This window comes from Notamacropus eugenii, chromosome 3, assembly GCF_028372415.1.
Source record: "Notamacropus eugenii isolate mMacEug1 chromosome 3, mMacEug1.pri_v2, whole genome shotgun sequence".
Lineage (NCBI taxonomy): Eukaryota > Metazoa > Chordata > Mammalia > Diprotodontia > Macropodidae > Notamacropus > Notamacropus eugenii.
The window spans coordinates 289,941,288-289,954,847 of NC_092874.1; the positions used below are offsets into that span (position 1 = coordinate 289,941,288).

The window sequence follows — 13,560 nt, forward strand, 5'->3', positions numbered from 1 at the left end:
TCAAGTGTCTGAGGTGAGATTTGAACTCAGGTCCTCCTGACTCCTGCACTGGTGCTCTATCCACTGCACCACCTAGCTGCCCTTTTAGGAATTGTAGGTGCTTAATAAATGCTCATTGAATTGAACTGAGAATGTCTGGTGCTTTCTGCACCTAGTTAGATGATTTTTTTTAAAATAAATTTTAATACTGTCTTTTTTTATCACCTATACCTACCAATACTTTCCCTTCCTTCAGCCAGAGAGGTATCCCTTATTTTAAAAAAAGAAAGAAAAGAAAAAACTGTTAAGCAAAACTAACCAATTGATTGGAAATAGTTGGACATTATATCTAGGGTTTTACACTCATAATCTCCTACCTCAGCAAAGAAGTAAGATAGAGGGGGTGTCAGAGGCACTTCTGCATGTGTCTTCACAAGCTTGACGCCAAGCTTGGTCATTATTATTTCACAAGCATTCAACTTTGTTGGTTGTTGTTCGTAGACAATCATAGGATACTTGACCTAGACCTGGAAAAAGACTGCAGAGGGCAACTAATCCAATGTTAGCACTTGACAGATCAGGAAACTGAGGCCCAGGGTAGACTTAGAGCTGGTTCAGACCTCAACAGTCATTTAGTCATCACCATATGTGTTATTTTCCTGGTTCCATCCATTTCACCTTGCATCAGTTCATACCGCCAGGCTTCTCTGTAGTCATCATATTCGTTTGTTCTTATAACATTGTAATATTCCATTACAAGATAATCAAAGTGACTGATGGACAGACAAATTTGTCAGCATATATAGGAATCATTTTTAAGGTTTGTTCCTTGGGTCTGACATTCATTTTGGTCACTGGGTAAACCCAAGTCAAGTCTTTTTGACTTAGAATCACTGATTTAGAGTTGGAAGGAACCTCAGATGTCATCTTGTCTGACCTTCTCCTTTTACAGATGAAGAACCCTGAGGCACGTAGATTATGTGACTTGTCCATGGTCACACAGCCAATGTTTGCAGCAGGATTTGAACCCAGGTCTTCCTGACTCCAAGTCCAGCACACTTTCCACTAGACCACATGACTTGATAAAAGTCACCAGGGCCAAATCTTTTAGAAGATCACAGCTTCTGTATTTGATTCTAAAGCTGATATTTCCCACTTAAACATTTTAAAAAGCAAAGTCAGGCCAGCCTGGAAACTGGTTCATCCTCCCAAATTCTGCACCATGTGAAACTGAACATTCAGCCCCATGCCAATTGCCCCCCTTTCCCAAAGCAAGATAGGTGGGACCATATGAATGGGGAGGAGAGATTTTATTTAAATAAAGGGAGAATAAAATATGAAGTACAAAACATAAAACCTTGAATGCTGTGGGGATGAAGCAAAGGCAGCCATGTAGATCCCAGACGGATTCCCAAGACTTTTTCATCCTCTGTACCCATCTTATAAACCTGCCTTGTGGCCCCAGCAAGTGACATCTACATGCACTCAGTACACACAGCCATACATACATACAAGCACCATTTCAAGTCCTCCCAAAACCACTTCAGTTCTCAATGCCATGTTTCCTTTGTCTTCCAGCCTTGGGTGTGAAGTTGTCTTGGTTGGGGTTAGGAAATCATTTGTCTCCTCTTCCTATTAAGAGCATTCAATCCAGGAGCCAGGCAGGATGTGCTATCAGCATCCTCGGAGGTGTTCTGACCTTTCTAGTCTCCAAAATGCTCCTTCTTCCACAAAGGGTCATACCTGAGGTCAGTAGAAATCAGAAGGAAACCCTGAAGGGGAAAGGCATTTACAGATCATTCATCAACCAACCAAGAAAGGACTTAGTAAGATCCTACTATTTTCTAAACACTGTGTGCTGCACCTGCAGTTAGGAAGACCTAATTGCCTCAGGCACTTACTAGCTGTTTGACCCTAGCCAAGTCAATTAACATCTGCCTCAGTTTTCTCATCTGTAAAATGACCTCTGGGGTCCTTTCTAGATTCAGGGACTCTCAGCTGATGATTTGAATCTCAGAAATTTACCATCCTTGTGCCGTGCAGTGAAGAGATTCAACCACGAGATGGCAACAGATGGACTGCCAAATTGGCCGCTGATACAAGAGCTGAGCTTGGAATGGGGAAGACCTAGCTAGCTTCAGATTCCACCGGAGATGTTACTAGCTGTGTGTTGCATGTTGGGTGAACCATTGTCTCATGTCTTTCACTCCCAATTTCCTTTCCTATAAAATGATGGAGCAGGACGTTAGACTAGGGGGCATCTGAAGTCCTTTCCAGCTCGAACCCTTTGATCCCATGAACTATAGAATGTCCAAGTATGCAGAGTCCTTAGAGATGGTCCAGGGGCTCTTCAGCAAAAGTCTATGAACTTAAAAATACAGATTTTGTCAATTTTTACGTATTTTGTAAAATATAATACATAAGGTTACAAAGGAAACCAGTTCTATTTAAACCACTACCATCCTATGTATTTTATTTTACCAATTTAGACCATTATTCTGAGGAGAGCTCCATAGGCTTCAATAGCCTGGCCAAAGAGGGTCAGGACACACAGAGAAAAACTAAGAATCCTGGGACTAGTCCAACAACCTCCCTTTACAGAAGAAGAAGTTCCACTTCAGAGAGGGTGAGTGAGTGGTCCAGGGTTGAACAGCTAGTATCAATTGTCTTTGATTATTTGAAAAGTTGTTACTCAGGATATGGATTAGGCTTTTATTTCTTCATTTGAACTAGGACTGATCAATGAGTTGAAGTTATAGGGGGACAGAGTTTGGTTCAATATGAGGAAAAAACTTGTTAAAAATCAGATTTGTTCCAAAGTGGAAGGAAGGAAGCAGTTCCTGTTAATGGAAGTTGTATGGACATAGATTTAGAGATAACAGGGAGTAATTTTTCACATGAAGAAACTGAGGCCCATGGAGGTTAGGCGACATATGCAGGTAGGATTATAGACCTTGAGCTTGAATGGACCTCAGAGATCCTCCAGGCTAACTTCTTCCTTTTACAGATGAGGAAAGTGAGGCCCAGAGAGGTTAATTTGACCAAGGTCACAAAGCAAGAGCTGTGATTTGAACCCATGTCCTCTGACTTGAAATCAATCCCCTTTCCATTGTGTCATGATGTTGAAATGGAGATTGGACAACCCATCGTCTGGGATCATAGGATCAAAGATTGGGACTTTGGAAGTCATCTAATCCATTTCACCCATTTTATACATGAGGAAACTGAGACCCAGAGAAGTCAAGAGACTTGCCAAAGGTCCCAAGGACTGAAGTAGCAGGGGTGGTATTCAGAATGTTGAAAAAGGACTTCAGCTTTCATGTATCACTTGGACAAGATGACCTCTGGGGCTTTAGGATAAATCTATGATTCTGCCATAAAAGATGGCATAGCAGTGGAATCACCTTCTTACCTTGTGAACTTCAATGTCAGACTTGACAAGAGAGATCTGATGTGGGTTAGGCAGTGAGAAACCTTGCTGTAACCTGGCTAAAAAACCAAATAACATATGAAAATAACTTCAGAGATGCACAGGTGTATAAATGTTTGCTTTGCAAACATTTGTCTTTTAATCTTGTTTTTTTATTTTTAATTGATTTTCTAATTTGATATTATTTTCAGATCTGCCTTCTCTCCTTCCCATGTTCCTTACAGCCCCATTGAGAAAACAAGGAAAACAAAATCCCTGTTACAAATATGGACAGTCAAGCAAAACAGATTTTGACATTGGCCATGTCCAAAAACATGTGACTCAGTCAGCACCCCAAGTCCATCACCTCTGTGAAGAGGTGGGCTTTCTGGTGTTTCTTTTTTTTTTAATTCTCTTGAATCAACACTTCCCCAGCTTTTCTAAACTGATCCACTATATACTTAACTGAAAACGTCTGCAATTTTGCACATCTGGGCAACAGGAAAGAAAATCTGACAACTTGCTATTCTCTCTTAAAAGCACAATTTACATTTTGCCGAGGCGCAGACTCATAAGCTCTGAGAACATCTCATTCTTTAAAACGATGAACAATTTGAATGAATGCTCCATAGTTGCAAATTGCTGAGCAATTGTGTGCCAGTTGAAGGACCAAGATTGGCAATCACTGAAACTGAGTTTGCCAATCTAACCCATGAATTCTGGTTCTTGCATGGATGGCCGCCGAGATTTCACCCTCTCAACAGAGCTCTGTAGGACAGGAGGAGCATCTACCTTCCTGTGGATCTAAAATAGAATTTTTCCTCAAAAGATGGTAAGAATTTTTTCAGTCTCCCCTAAGTCAGCTATGGACCTCACCCTTCTTCTGGAGAGTACCAATAAAGTTACTAGTATTAGAGAAGACTGGATTTAATCCATAATTCATTTCATAATCAAATTGTGATTAACTGTTAATCTCAGGGTTAATAACCACAGACCTCTGATTTCAAAGGGGTCTGTGGATAGGTTTCAGGGGGTTTGTGAATTTTGGTGTGAAGAAAATATTTTCACTACCTTCTAACTGAAATTTAGCACTTCCGTCCATTATGAATTTTAAAAAATTATTCTAAGAAGGGGTACATAAGTTTCACCAGTCTGCCAAAGGGGACCATGACACAGAAAAGATTAAGAACCCCTATGCTGATTGCTACTATTCTGGGCTAGGTTAATATCAGTGCCTCAGCAAGCACTTAGGATGGAAAGTAGAAAATATTCCCAAATGCTTTACTGATCCCCAGGAATCAAGATGCCCAAGATGCCCTAATCATTAAAGAACCTTGTGGCATCTCTAACTTACCATTGGCCAATGGGAAGATGCCAAAGTGAAGGATTGAGGAGAAAATGTTCTCAAATCTCAGGACCTGAAACAAAGGACCAAGTCACATAAGCAGAAAGCTGGTAGACCAAGAAATTCTGATGGAGTACAAACAAGTCTTCATCTTTGCTCAGTTCTGATCCGGGTAAAGATGAATGCATAGCCGATGAGAGCACTGGCCTGGGAGTCAGGAAGACCTGAGTTCAAATATTGGCCCAGATACAAGTTTTTCTGCCTCTCTATGCTATAGTATCCTTATATGTAAAATGGGGAGGGGGTAGTGGTTAGCCTTGAAGGACACTAAGGTTTCTTTCTGCTCTAAAGCTATAATACTATTTTAAGAATGAGAGGGCAGCTAGAGGGTGCAGGGGATAGAGTGCTGGGTCTAGAGTTAGGAAGACATCTTCCTGAGTTTAAATCTAGCCTCAGACACTTCCTAGCTGTGTGACCTTGGGTAGGTCATTTAGGCATTATTTGTCTCAGTTTCCTCATCCAGAAAATGAGCTGGAGAAGGCAATGACAAACCACTCCAGTATCCTTGTTAAGAAAACCCCAAATAGGGTTATGAAGAATTTGAAAATGACTGAACAGCAACGAAATGCTATATAGAACAGTCTGTCCACCCATAGTGTCCGTCAGAAGCCTGAAGAAGGGATGGTTTGTGATAGAATTGAAGTAGATAGAAAGCTGGTCTTCAGAGGCAGGAAGACCTCTGGCTGTGTTACCCTGGGCAAGACATTTAAGCTCAGTGAGAAGAAAGTTTGAAGCCTTGATCAGTTTTAATTCCTCTCTTTCAGGAATTTAATCAGGAATCATCCATCTCTGTAGGACAGAAGTCTACCTGTGTTCCTCTGGGACAGTCGGGCTTGTCCTCCCCACTACGTGTCTATACCTGGGGTTCTAATCAGGCATCTATCCACCCCAGCTGGTATTACCTGCTTCTGGGACTGAGAATGCCTCCTTCTTAGAGGACTCTCTGGCTACTTCCCAGTTAGTCCTCTAACCTGTAACTTAGGCTCTTCCTCTCCCTGTCCTAAAGCAGTCATTGCCTGATATCCTGGTGGCTGATACCTAGTGCTGTGGCCACCACATCCAGCCCTGTTCCCATTTCACTGGAATGCTTGAAGTGGCTGCTTTGATGTTACATGAGACTGATATGGGGATGAGTAAGAAAGAAGTGTGAGAACCCCTGGTTCTCGAGTAATTGCCAAATGGCACAGGGCTCTAGGCTTCCTCTAGTTTTTAGCTTCTGCCTTCAGCTAGAGTTCTTAACTGAGCTGCTGTCTCTTTCTTCAGTCCCGTGATGGTCCCACTATTACCTAGTGATGCTGACTCTACAAAATAGCCCCTATGACTGGGGCTGGGCAAGTGAAGAGGCAGATGTCATAGTGGATGAGGAGATGGCCTTGCAGTCAGGAAGACCTAGGTCCAAGTTCTATTTCTGGCAGAAATGGAGTGTGTGACCCTAGGTAAGTCACTCTACTTTTTAGGGACCTGGGCAATTCTTTAAGGCTTTAGTTTGAAGAGAAAAGGCCCATCTATATCAATAGTTGAAGTTGCTCACTGAAGTATATTTTCATTATGTTTTTAAATTTTCTTGCAGGGGCAGCTAGGTGGTGTACAGGATAGAGCATCAGCCCTAGAGTCAGGAGGACCTGAGTTCAAATCTCACCTCAGACGCTTGACATTCACTAGCTGTGTGACCTTGGGCAAGTCACTTAGCCCCAACTGTCTCATCCTGGGTCATCTCCAGGAATCCTGATGAATATCTGGTCACTGGATTCAGATGGCTCTGGAGGGGAAGTGAGGCTGGTGACCTGCATAGCCCTCCCTCAAAACAAAGTCAAGTGCAAGTCATGTCATTATTTCTCTGATGGTATGGTCTTCTTTGGCAATGAAGGACAAACACACACACTTAGCTTCAACTACACCCCCCCTCACATTTTTTTCTTGTATTATGAATTTTGGGAAAACATTACATAAGGAATACTATTGAGGATAATGTAATTTTATCATTGGAAAATTTAACTTTTGATTTGGATGCTGTGAAATTATTAAGTTATTAAGAGGCTATTGTCATAATATTAAAATCTTTATTATTCAGTTGTTTTTTAGTTGTGTCTGACTCTTTGTGACCTTTTGGGCTTTCTTGGCAAAGAAACTGAAATGGTTTGGCTATTTCCTTTTCCAGTTTATTTGACAGATGAGGAAATTGATGCAAACAGGCTTCAATGACTTGACTAGGGTCACACAGCCAGTAAGTGGCTACATTTGAACTCAGAAAGATGAATCACCTAGCTGTTCCTACTAGGTATATAATTGGGTATATTTTAATAGCTGGACTTTTAGTCATCCAAACTAATGAGCCTATGGTCCAATCAAAAACCCAACCCAACCTAAGAATTTGCTCTTCTAGCTGGTACCACTGAGCTCTAGAGTGGCTTCTGGGTTGTTACTTTGATCATTGGATCTTCTTCCAGCTACAGGGATAAGAGATATAAAGCAACGAAACTGCTGGGGAGAGGTGGATACCTGACCTCACAGGGGCATCCATATACCCAGAGCTTGGGTCACCATGTTCCAGGTAACTCCAGGAAGCTGGCTCAAAAGCCTCGAAGGGCAAGTATAATCAATATTGACCTACAATGGCCATTTGTCCCCTTCCTTTAGGATTCTGGGGCATAAATTTAACTCCAGAAGCTTAGCTTAAAACCGTTTTTTAAAGGTCTTTGAAATCTTTGAGAACAACTGCTTCTCCTACATCCTGTCGAGTTTTTAAAACCTTCTCAATGTTCTGTTTCAAAAGTCCTTGCATAGATTTCCCTGAATGGCAGCGTAAGTCTCTTTTGTAAAGAGCAAATTAGCCTGGTGGGTGGAAGAACAGCAAGAGAGAAAGATTTGGGGAGCAGAAAAGAAAAAGAGCCATTTGGATGCAGAAAATATAATCATCCAGACAAAAAGGCAGCAAGTCAGCAGGTGGGGAAGCGGCTCAGGCACCTTCTCTAAGACCTGAGGTTCTTAAATCTTACCTCAATGGAACTACGATTAGACTCTGGCCCAGAGAGACGAAACCTGGAGGGAAAGAAATTCAGAAAGTAGTTTTGAAAAAAACATAAGAAGAACTATTTAAATTTCAAAATGTCAAAAAAACCCCAAGAAAACAACCTACTAGCAAGAACAGAGAGGTAGAAACATCTTCTACCATTAAATTTGCCCTTTTGGGAAATGCTGGGGGAAGTCCTCAACTTACCCATGTTGGTTCAAAAAGTTCTTTTGTAAGTTCATCCAACATTCATTCATTCATTTATCCATCCATTCACTCATCCATTCAACCAACTTTTATTTAGTGGACAACAAAAGGCATTTGGAAAAGAATGATGTATTTGGAGTTGTGAGACCTGGCTTCAAATCCTGACTCATTATCTGTGTGACTTTGGGCAATTCTCTTTCCTCATTGATTAAATGAAGGATGTGGATTGGATGGCCCCTAACATCTCTTCCAGCTATGAAGCTATGATCTTGGGATCTTGTGAATCTTCACTTTCTGTGAGACCTTAGTCAAGTCACTTAATTTCTTCATTCCACCTTCTCCTCCTCTGCAAAGGTCCCTTGCAGTTCTAAATCAATGATTCTGTAACATTTATGAAGCACTGCGCGCTTGGTGCTGGGTTAGTGGCAGGCCACAGTATATTTTCCATAGGAAGGATGTGACAATTGACCCCTAGGTTTCCCAGGCTCATCCCTCTAAGCTTATTTACTCTTTCATAGAACTATATGTGTGGCCCCCTGTCACATGCAACTTGTAACCATGAAAGCATGTCTCCCCATCATGAGAGCCAAGGTTGTTGGTGGCTCTGGGTCCTCTGGCCTCTGCCAGCTATGGCTCAGCAGACCTATGGAGCTTCCCTGACTCTAGCTCCTGGTTCCAACTAGAGTCCTTACCTGAGCTGCTGTGTCTTGGAGACTGGTTTTTTTCTGCATCATGTAGGAAATTACTGGCATGGAAGCTCTCTTCACCAACAAAGACTGGTGACTTCTTGATCACTAATGTGAGTACACACACACATACACACAGACACATGCATATACACACATACACACAGGCACATACACACATACATACACAGGCACACACACACATACACACACTAGGTAGTGCAGAAGACAGAACCGTGAGCCCATGCAAAGTTTATGTGTATGTGTTGTTTCTTCTGATGGAACGTAAGACCTTCAAGGACAAGGACTATTCATTTTTGCCCTTTTATTTATAGCACCTAACAATTCCTGACATATAATACATAATTAATGGTTGATTGAATAGAAGAGGACTGTGATCACACTCTTCCCCATCAAATAGCCCTCACTATTAGATTCATGCAAATCTAAACTAAACCAAGTAGACCACTAAAGCCACAACCTTCTCATTTACTAAATGCTCCAAATTTTACCAATATTCCCTCCACCTCTGATCAAACTACTGAGGAAAATGCTGCAAATATTGTAATCCCCATTTTACAGATGAGGAAACCAAGGTGTAAAATGGTCTCCGCAAAGTCTCACAGCTACTAAGTGTTGCTTGTCATCTGACCATTAGCCCAGTGCCCGTGATCCTTTATGACATTGTGACCTGGGATTTCCCTGAGTGGTCTTGGGGAAGACGCTTATCCATGAGTGTGCTGGTAAATGTTTAACAAGTGACTCCCTGAAGGGGGGAGGAGGGGATGTACCCTAGACATAGTTTTAAGTTTAATGTGTATCATTAGTATTTTCTTCATCACTTTCTTAAAATCTAAACAATAAACACTAAACCGAGCCCTGATTTGTAGTGTTACTTATTTCTCAGGTGTACATGCTCACAAATGAAAATGTAACAACTGGCTCTCCAGAAGGCATTTGAGCTGACTTTAGGTCCCAACTGCCACCCACAGCTTGGCTCAGCAGGTTGCTTAGTAAAGCAGAGATAAGGCACTCTGCCTGTTCCACCTTTGTGAAAGTTTCTGCTCCAAAGAGACACTGTGCCAGCCACTTTCTGACCTAACTGGTTTGCCCTCCCTTATTTGTTCTATAAAATGCCTCTGTTGACAGATGTTTATCTGTCTACACTTGTATGGTGTGAAGGAAAGAGGCGATTTTACCAGAGTGACCAAGCCTAGCATTACAGATGTGGAGCTGGAAGGAAACTTGGTGCCTATCCACCTCATTTTACAGATGAGGAAACTGAGGCAAACAGGGTCAAGTGACTTGTCCAGGGTCACACAGACAGTAAGTGTCTGAGGCAGGGTTTGAACTCAGGAAGATGAATCTTCTTAGCGCTATGTGCCCTGTGGTGCCCTCCAGCTGCCCTGTCACACAGCTAGTAAAGTAAAGCAGGATTCTAGTCCTGTTCTTGTTGGTTTCAGATCTTGCCTGTCATTCTACACACAGCCTCTTAAAAGGTTATAATCTTGAGTCATAAAAAAGGTAAGAAACCATTCAGTATGAGCCGCTCCCTGGAGAGAGGAGCACAGAGAGACACCCCAGAACCAACCCAGCGTTTCAAGTCATTATCTGGTTTCTCCTGTCTGCTGAGTTTCCCTGCTCCATTAAGAAAAAAGTAACTCATTTCCTACAGGAAAAATGATTTTTCACCTGCTGTCCTAAGGCTGATTTTGCCTAAAAGTAGTCAATTAAACCCAATTGATCTTACCTGTTCAGAGACAAGGAGCAGACCAACTTTTGTCCCAAAATAGCCAGGCCAACGCTGGTGCTGGCCACCTGCAGAAGACCAGATGCTTTGGTTACTAGCCTGAGTGAATGTCATTTCAGATTTGAACACAATCATCTTCTATAACTGAAAATGCAGAAACTCCATTGTCTTGAAAATAATCTAGCTCAAGAAATCTTCTTTCTAAGGAATGGATTTGAAAAGGTACCAACTTTCATGGGGCTGGGGGGAGGGAAGACAGTTCTTACCTGTTTTCATCACACTTCCTTTCTCCCTCTCAATTATCTTTTAAAAAAGGTAAACTGTTTTGTTAAAAAATTAAAAAATTTATTTAAAAATAATTAACTAATTAAAAATAATGAACAGTACTTGGTGATCATATGATCAAGCTTACCCTGAGGAAGAGAGAAATAATATTTTCTCCCTGTTTGTGGAAATGTTTTATATGATTGTACATGTATAACCTATATCAGATTGCAGACCATCTCAGGAAGGGGGGAGGGAAGGGAGGGAGGGAGGGAAAGAATTTGGAACTCAAAACTTAAAAAAAAGTTTTAAAAATTGTTTTAACATGTAATTGGAAAAAATATAATACTATATAAAAATAACAGCATTTAATTTTTTGTTATATCATGTCCAATGTTAAGTCATGTCGAATTTTCCATGACTCCATTTAGGATTTTCTTAGCAAAGATTGCCATTTCCTTCTCCCGCTTATTTTACAGATGGGGAAACTGAGCCAAATGGCATTAAGTGATAGGGTCACACAGCTAGTAAGTGTCTGAGGCTAGATTTGAACTCAGGTCTTCCTGACTCCACACCCGTTACTCTCCTCTGTGCCACCTAGCTGTCCCAGTGTGGTGCCATAATGTTCTCCAAAAAATTTCACAGGTTTCAATGAATGTACTTATTTCTCTGTATCCTTGTTAGGATTGAGTTTCTTTGCATTTCCAAATTATCGTCCACCAATTTGATGGGTATCTACCTTTTTGTTGTCTTTCCTGTCCATCAGGAAGGAAGACCTCAACAGGTCCCAGATACAAACCACAAATATTTCCAGGCACTTGGGAAGTATGTGGCCAGTGCCCCATTGAATAAAAGCTATTTGGGGGTCTATGAGTTGAATTCACCTCCTTTGTTCTGGTTACTTACAAAATCCATGGAGACTATAGGTTCCTCAGTGGCATTTTTAGGTTTGGTCAGCATCACAACAGAACCAGGAATGTTGAGGGTAAAATTGTTCGGTTCCAGATGGACCTCTGGGGGTTCAGTGATCAGAACCCTCATCATCAGGGGCTGGGACATTATATATAGTTCTGCAATCTGTTCAAATTCAAGAAGAGACAGATGGAGTCAAGTAATAGGAAAATAATGAGAATCCAAACCAAACCAATGAGACTTGCTTAGTAACTATGAACATTGAAATTAGTCAATTTGAACAATTAAATACCGTTAAAACAATTCTTTCAGTTATTTGCTCACTTCTCTACACTGCCTCTACAGGCTTAGATTGGGGTGATCTTTGATGATCATCAAATTTTAGGCAATAAGAATAATGATTCCTAATATTTAAAGTTTACAGAATTCTTTACACACACCATCTCATTTGATTCTCACAACAACCATGTTAGGTAGGAACTGTTATCCCCATTTCAGAGATGAGTAAACTGACGGTGAGAAAGATTAAGTCATTTGCCTAGGGTCATATAGCTAGTTAAGTGCCCAAGGAAGGATCTGAACTCAGGTTTTCTTGATGTCAAGTCCAGTATCCTATCCACTATACTTCTATAGACTGGTTTATAAGAAATGAAGATAATTCCTTGGTGCCAGAAATGAAAACGACTTTGCTAAAATTAAAATGCCTTTTGTAATATGCACATCTGCTTTGCCTGTGCTAGACCTGTGAAGGCAGATATTATGGACACATGTGTGTATTTGTCCTTCATTGCCAAAGAAGACCATGTTATCAGAGAAATGATGACATGACTTGCACTTGACTTTGTTTTTTGAGTGAGGAATGACTCTCCTCCAGTCATCTGAATCCAGTGACCAGATATTCATCAGGATGACTGGAGATGACTCAGGATGAGGCAATTGGGGTTAAGTGACTTTCCCAAAGTCACCCAGCTAGTGAGTGTCAAATGTCTGAAGTGAGATTTGAACTCAGGCCCTCCTGACTCCTGCACTGGTGCTCTATCCACTGCACCTAGCTGCCCCTATCAACACATAATATTCAGTTGAATATCATCTTGGCAAAATTCACAAATACAGACAAAATTTCCTCTCTGCTTATTCATTCAAATGATTTTGAACCAAGTTGAGCCCTTAAGGGAAGAATAAATAACTTATTTGGGGAACTTATAGTGAGATAGTCAAATACCTTGAATACAAATACCTCAAATACCCCTACACTGTCACCTTAAACTTGTCTCAAAGGGAATTCATTGTCCTTCCCCCTCAACCTGCTCTTCCCTTTGAATTTATTATTTGTCTGTATGGTTGCTCTTCACCCAGTATCCCAATTTCAAAGCTTTAGAATGAAGTCAGATTCCTTCTTTTTCTTTACCTCTCAAAGTGAAGCAGTTCAAGCCTTATTCTGGTTCTTTCATGACCACATCCTTTTCTCAGTTCCTTCTTCTATCACATCACTTTGGGTCCTCATTGCCACTCACTTAGCAAGAATTTTGTTACAGGACCTTCCCATCCCTACCATGTTGCCACTCAGATCCATTCTTTGTAAGACCATGAGACTCTGTTTTTATGGTTTTGGTCTAGTTATGTTACTTCTCTGCTCGGAAATCTCCATTGGCTCACTAGAGTTCACCCAATAATGGTCAGTTTCCTCTGAATGACATGATTCTTAATATTGTCGTCATAAAATTAGACCTCCTGAAAATCTACAGAGCAAAAAAACTCATGTGAAGTGGCTAAAATGAGACCAAGGAAGTAGTAGGAGTATACTGGAAAGAATGATATATTGGAAGTCAGAAGCTATGGACTTAAGTCTGGGGTCTTTGACTTAATGACATTAACTTGAAGACAGATTGATTCTGAACTTCTTTGGACCTCCGCTTCCTCCTCTATAACATGGGTTTG

General features: G+C 41.1%; 1 protein-coding gene across 2 annotated transcripts in view; it reads right to left on the reverse strand.

The window, feature by feature from the left end:
- Positions 1-1,275: 1,275 nt before the first annotated feature.
- BPIFC (BPI fold containing family C) overlaps positions 1,276-13,560 on the reverse strand; it is a 36,489-nt gene continuing 24,204 nt past the window's right edge. The window contains exons 11-16 of one of the 2 annotated variants that reach the window (XM_072655848.1): positions 11,617-11,787; positions 10,447-10,514; positions 7,790-7,832; positions 4,743-4,806; positions 3,392-3,468; positions 1,276-1,722 (exon numbers count right to left, since the gene is read on the reverse strand). In XM_072655848.1, the coding sequence (XP_072511949.1) occupies positions 1,717-1,722; positions 3,392-3,468; positions 4,743-4,806; positions 7,790-7,832; positions 10,447-10,514; positions 11,617-11,787 (429 nt within the window). In that variant the 3' untranslated portion in view covers positions 1,276-1,716. Of the gene's footprint in view, positions 1,752-3,391; positions 3,469-4,742; positions 4,807-7,789; positions 7,833-10,446; positions 10,515-11,616; positions 11,788-13,560 lie in introns of both variants that reach the window. The other variant, XM_072655847.1, reaches the window with a different exon arrangement.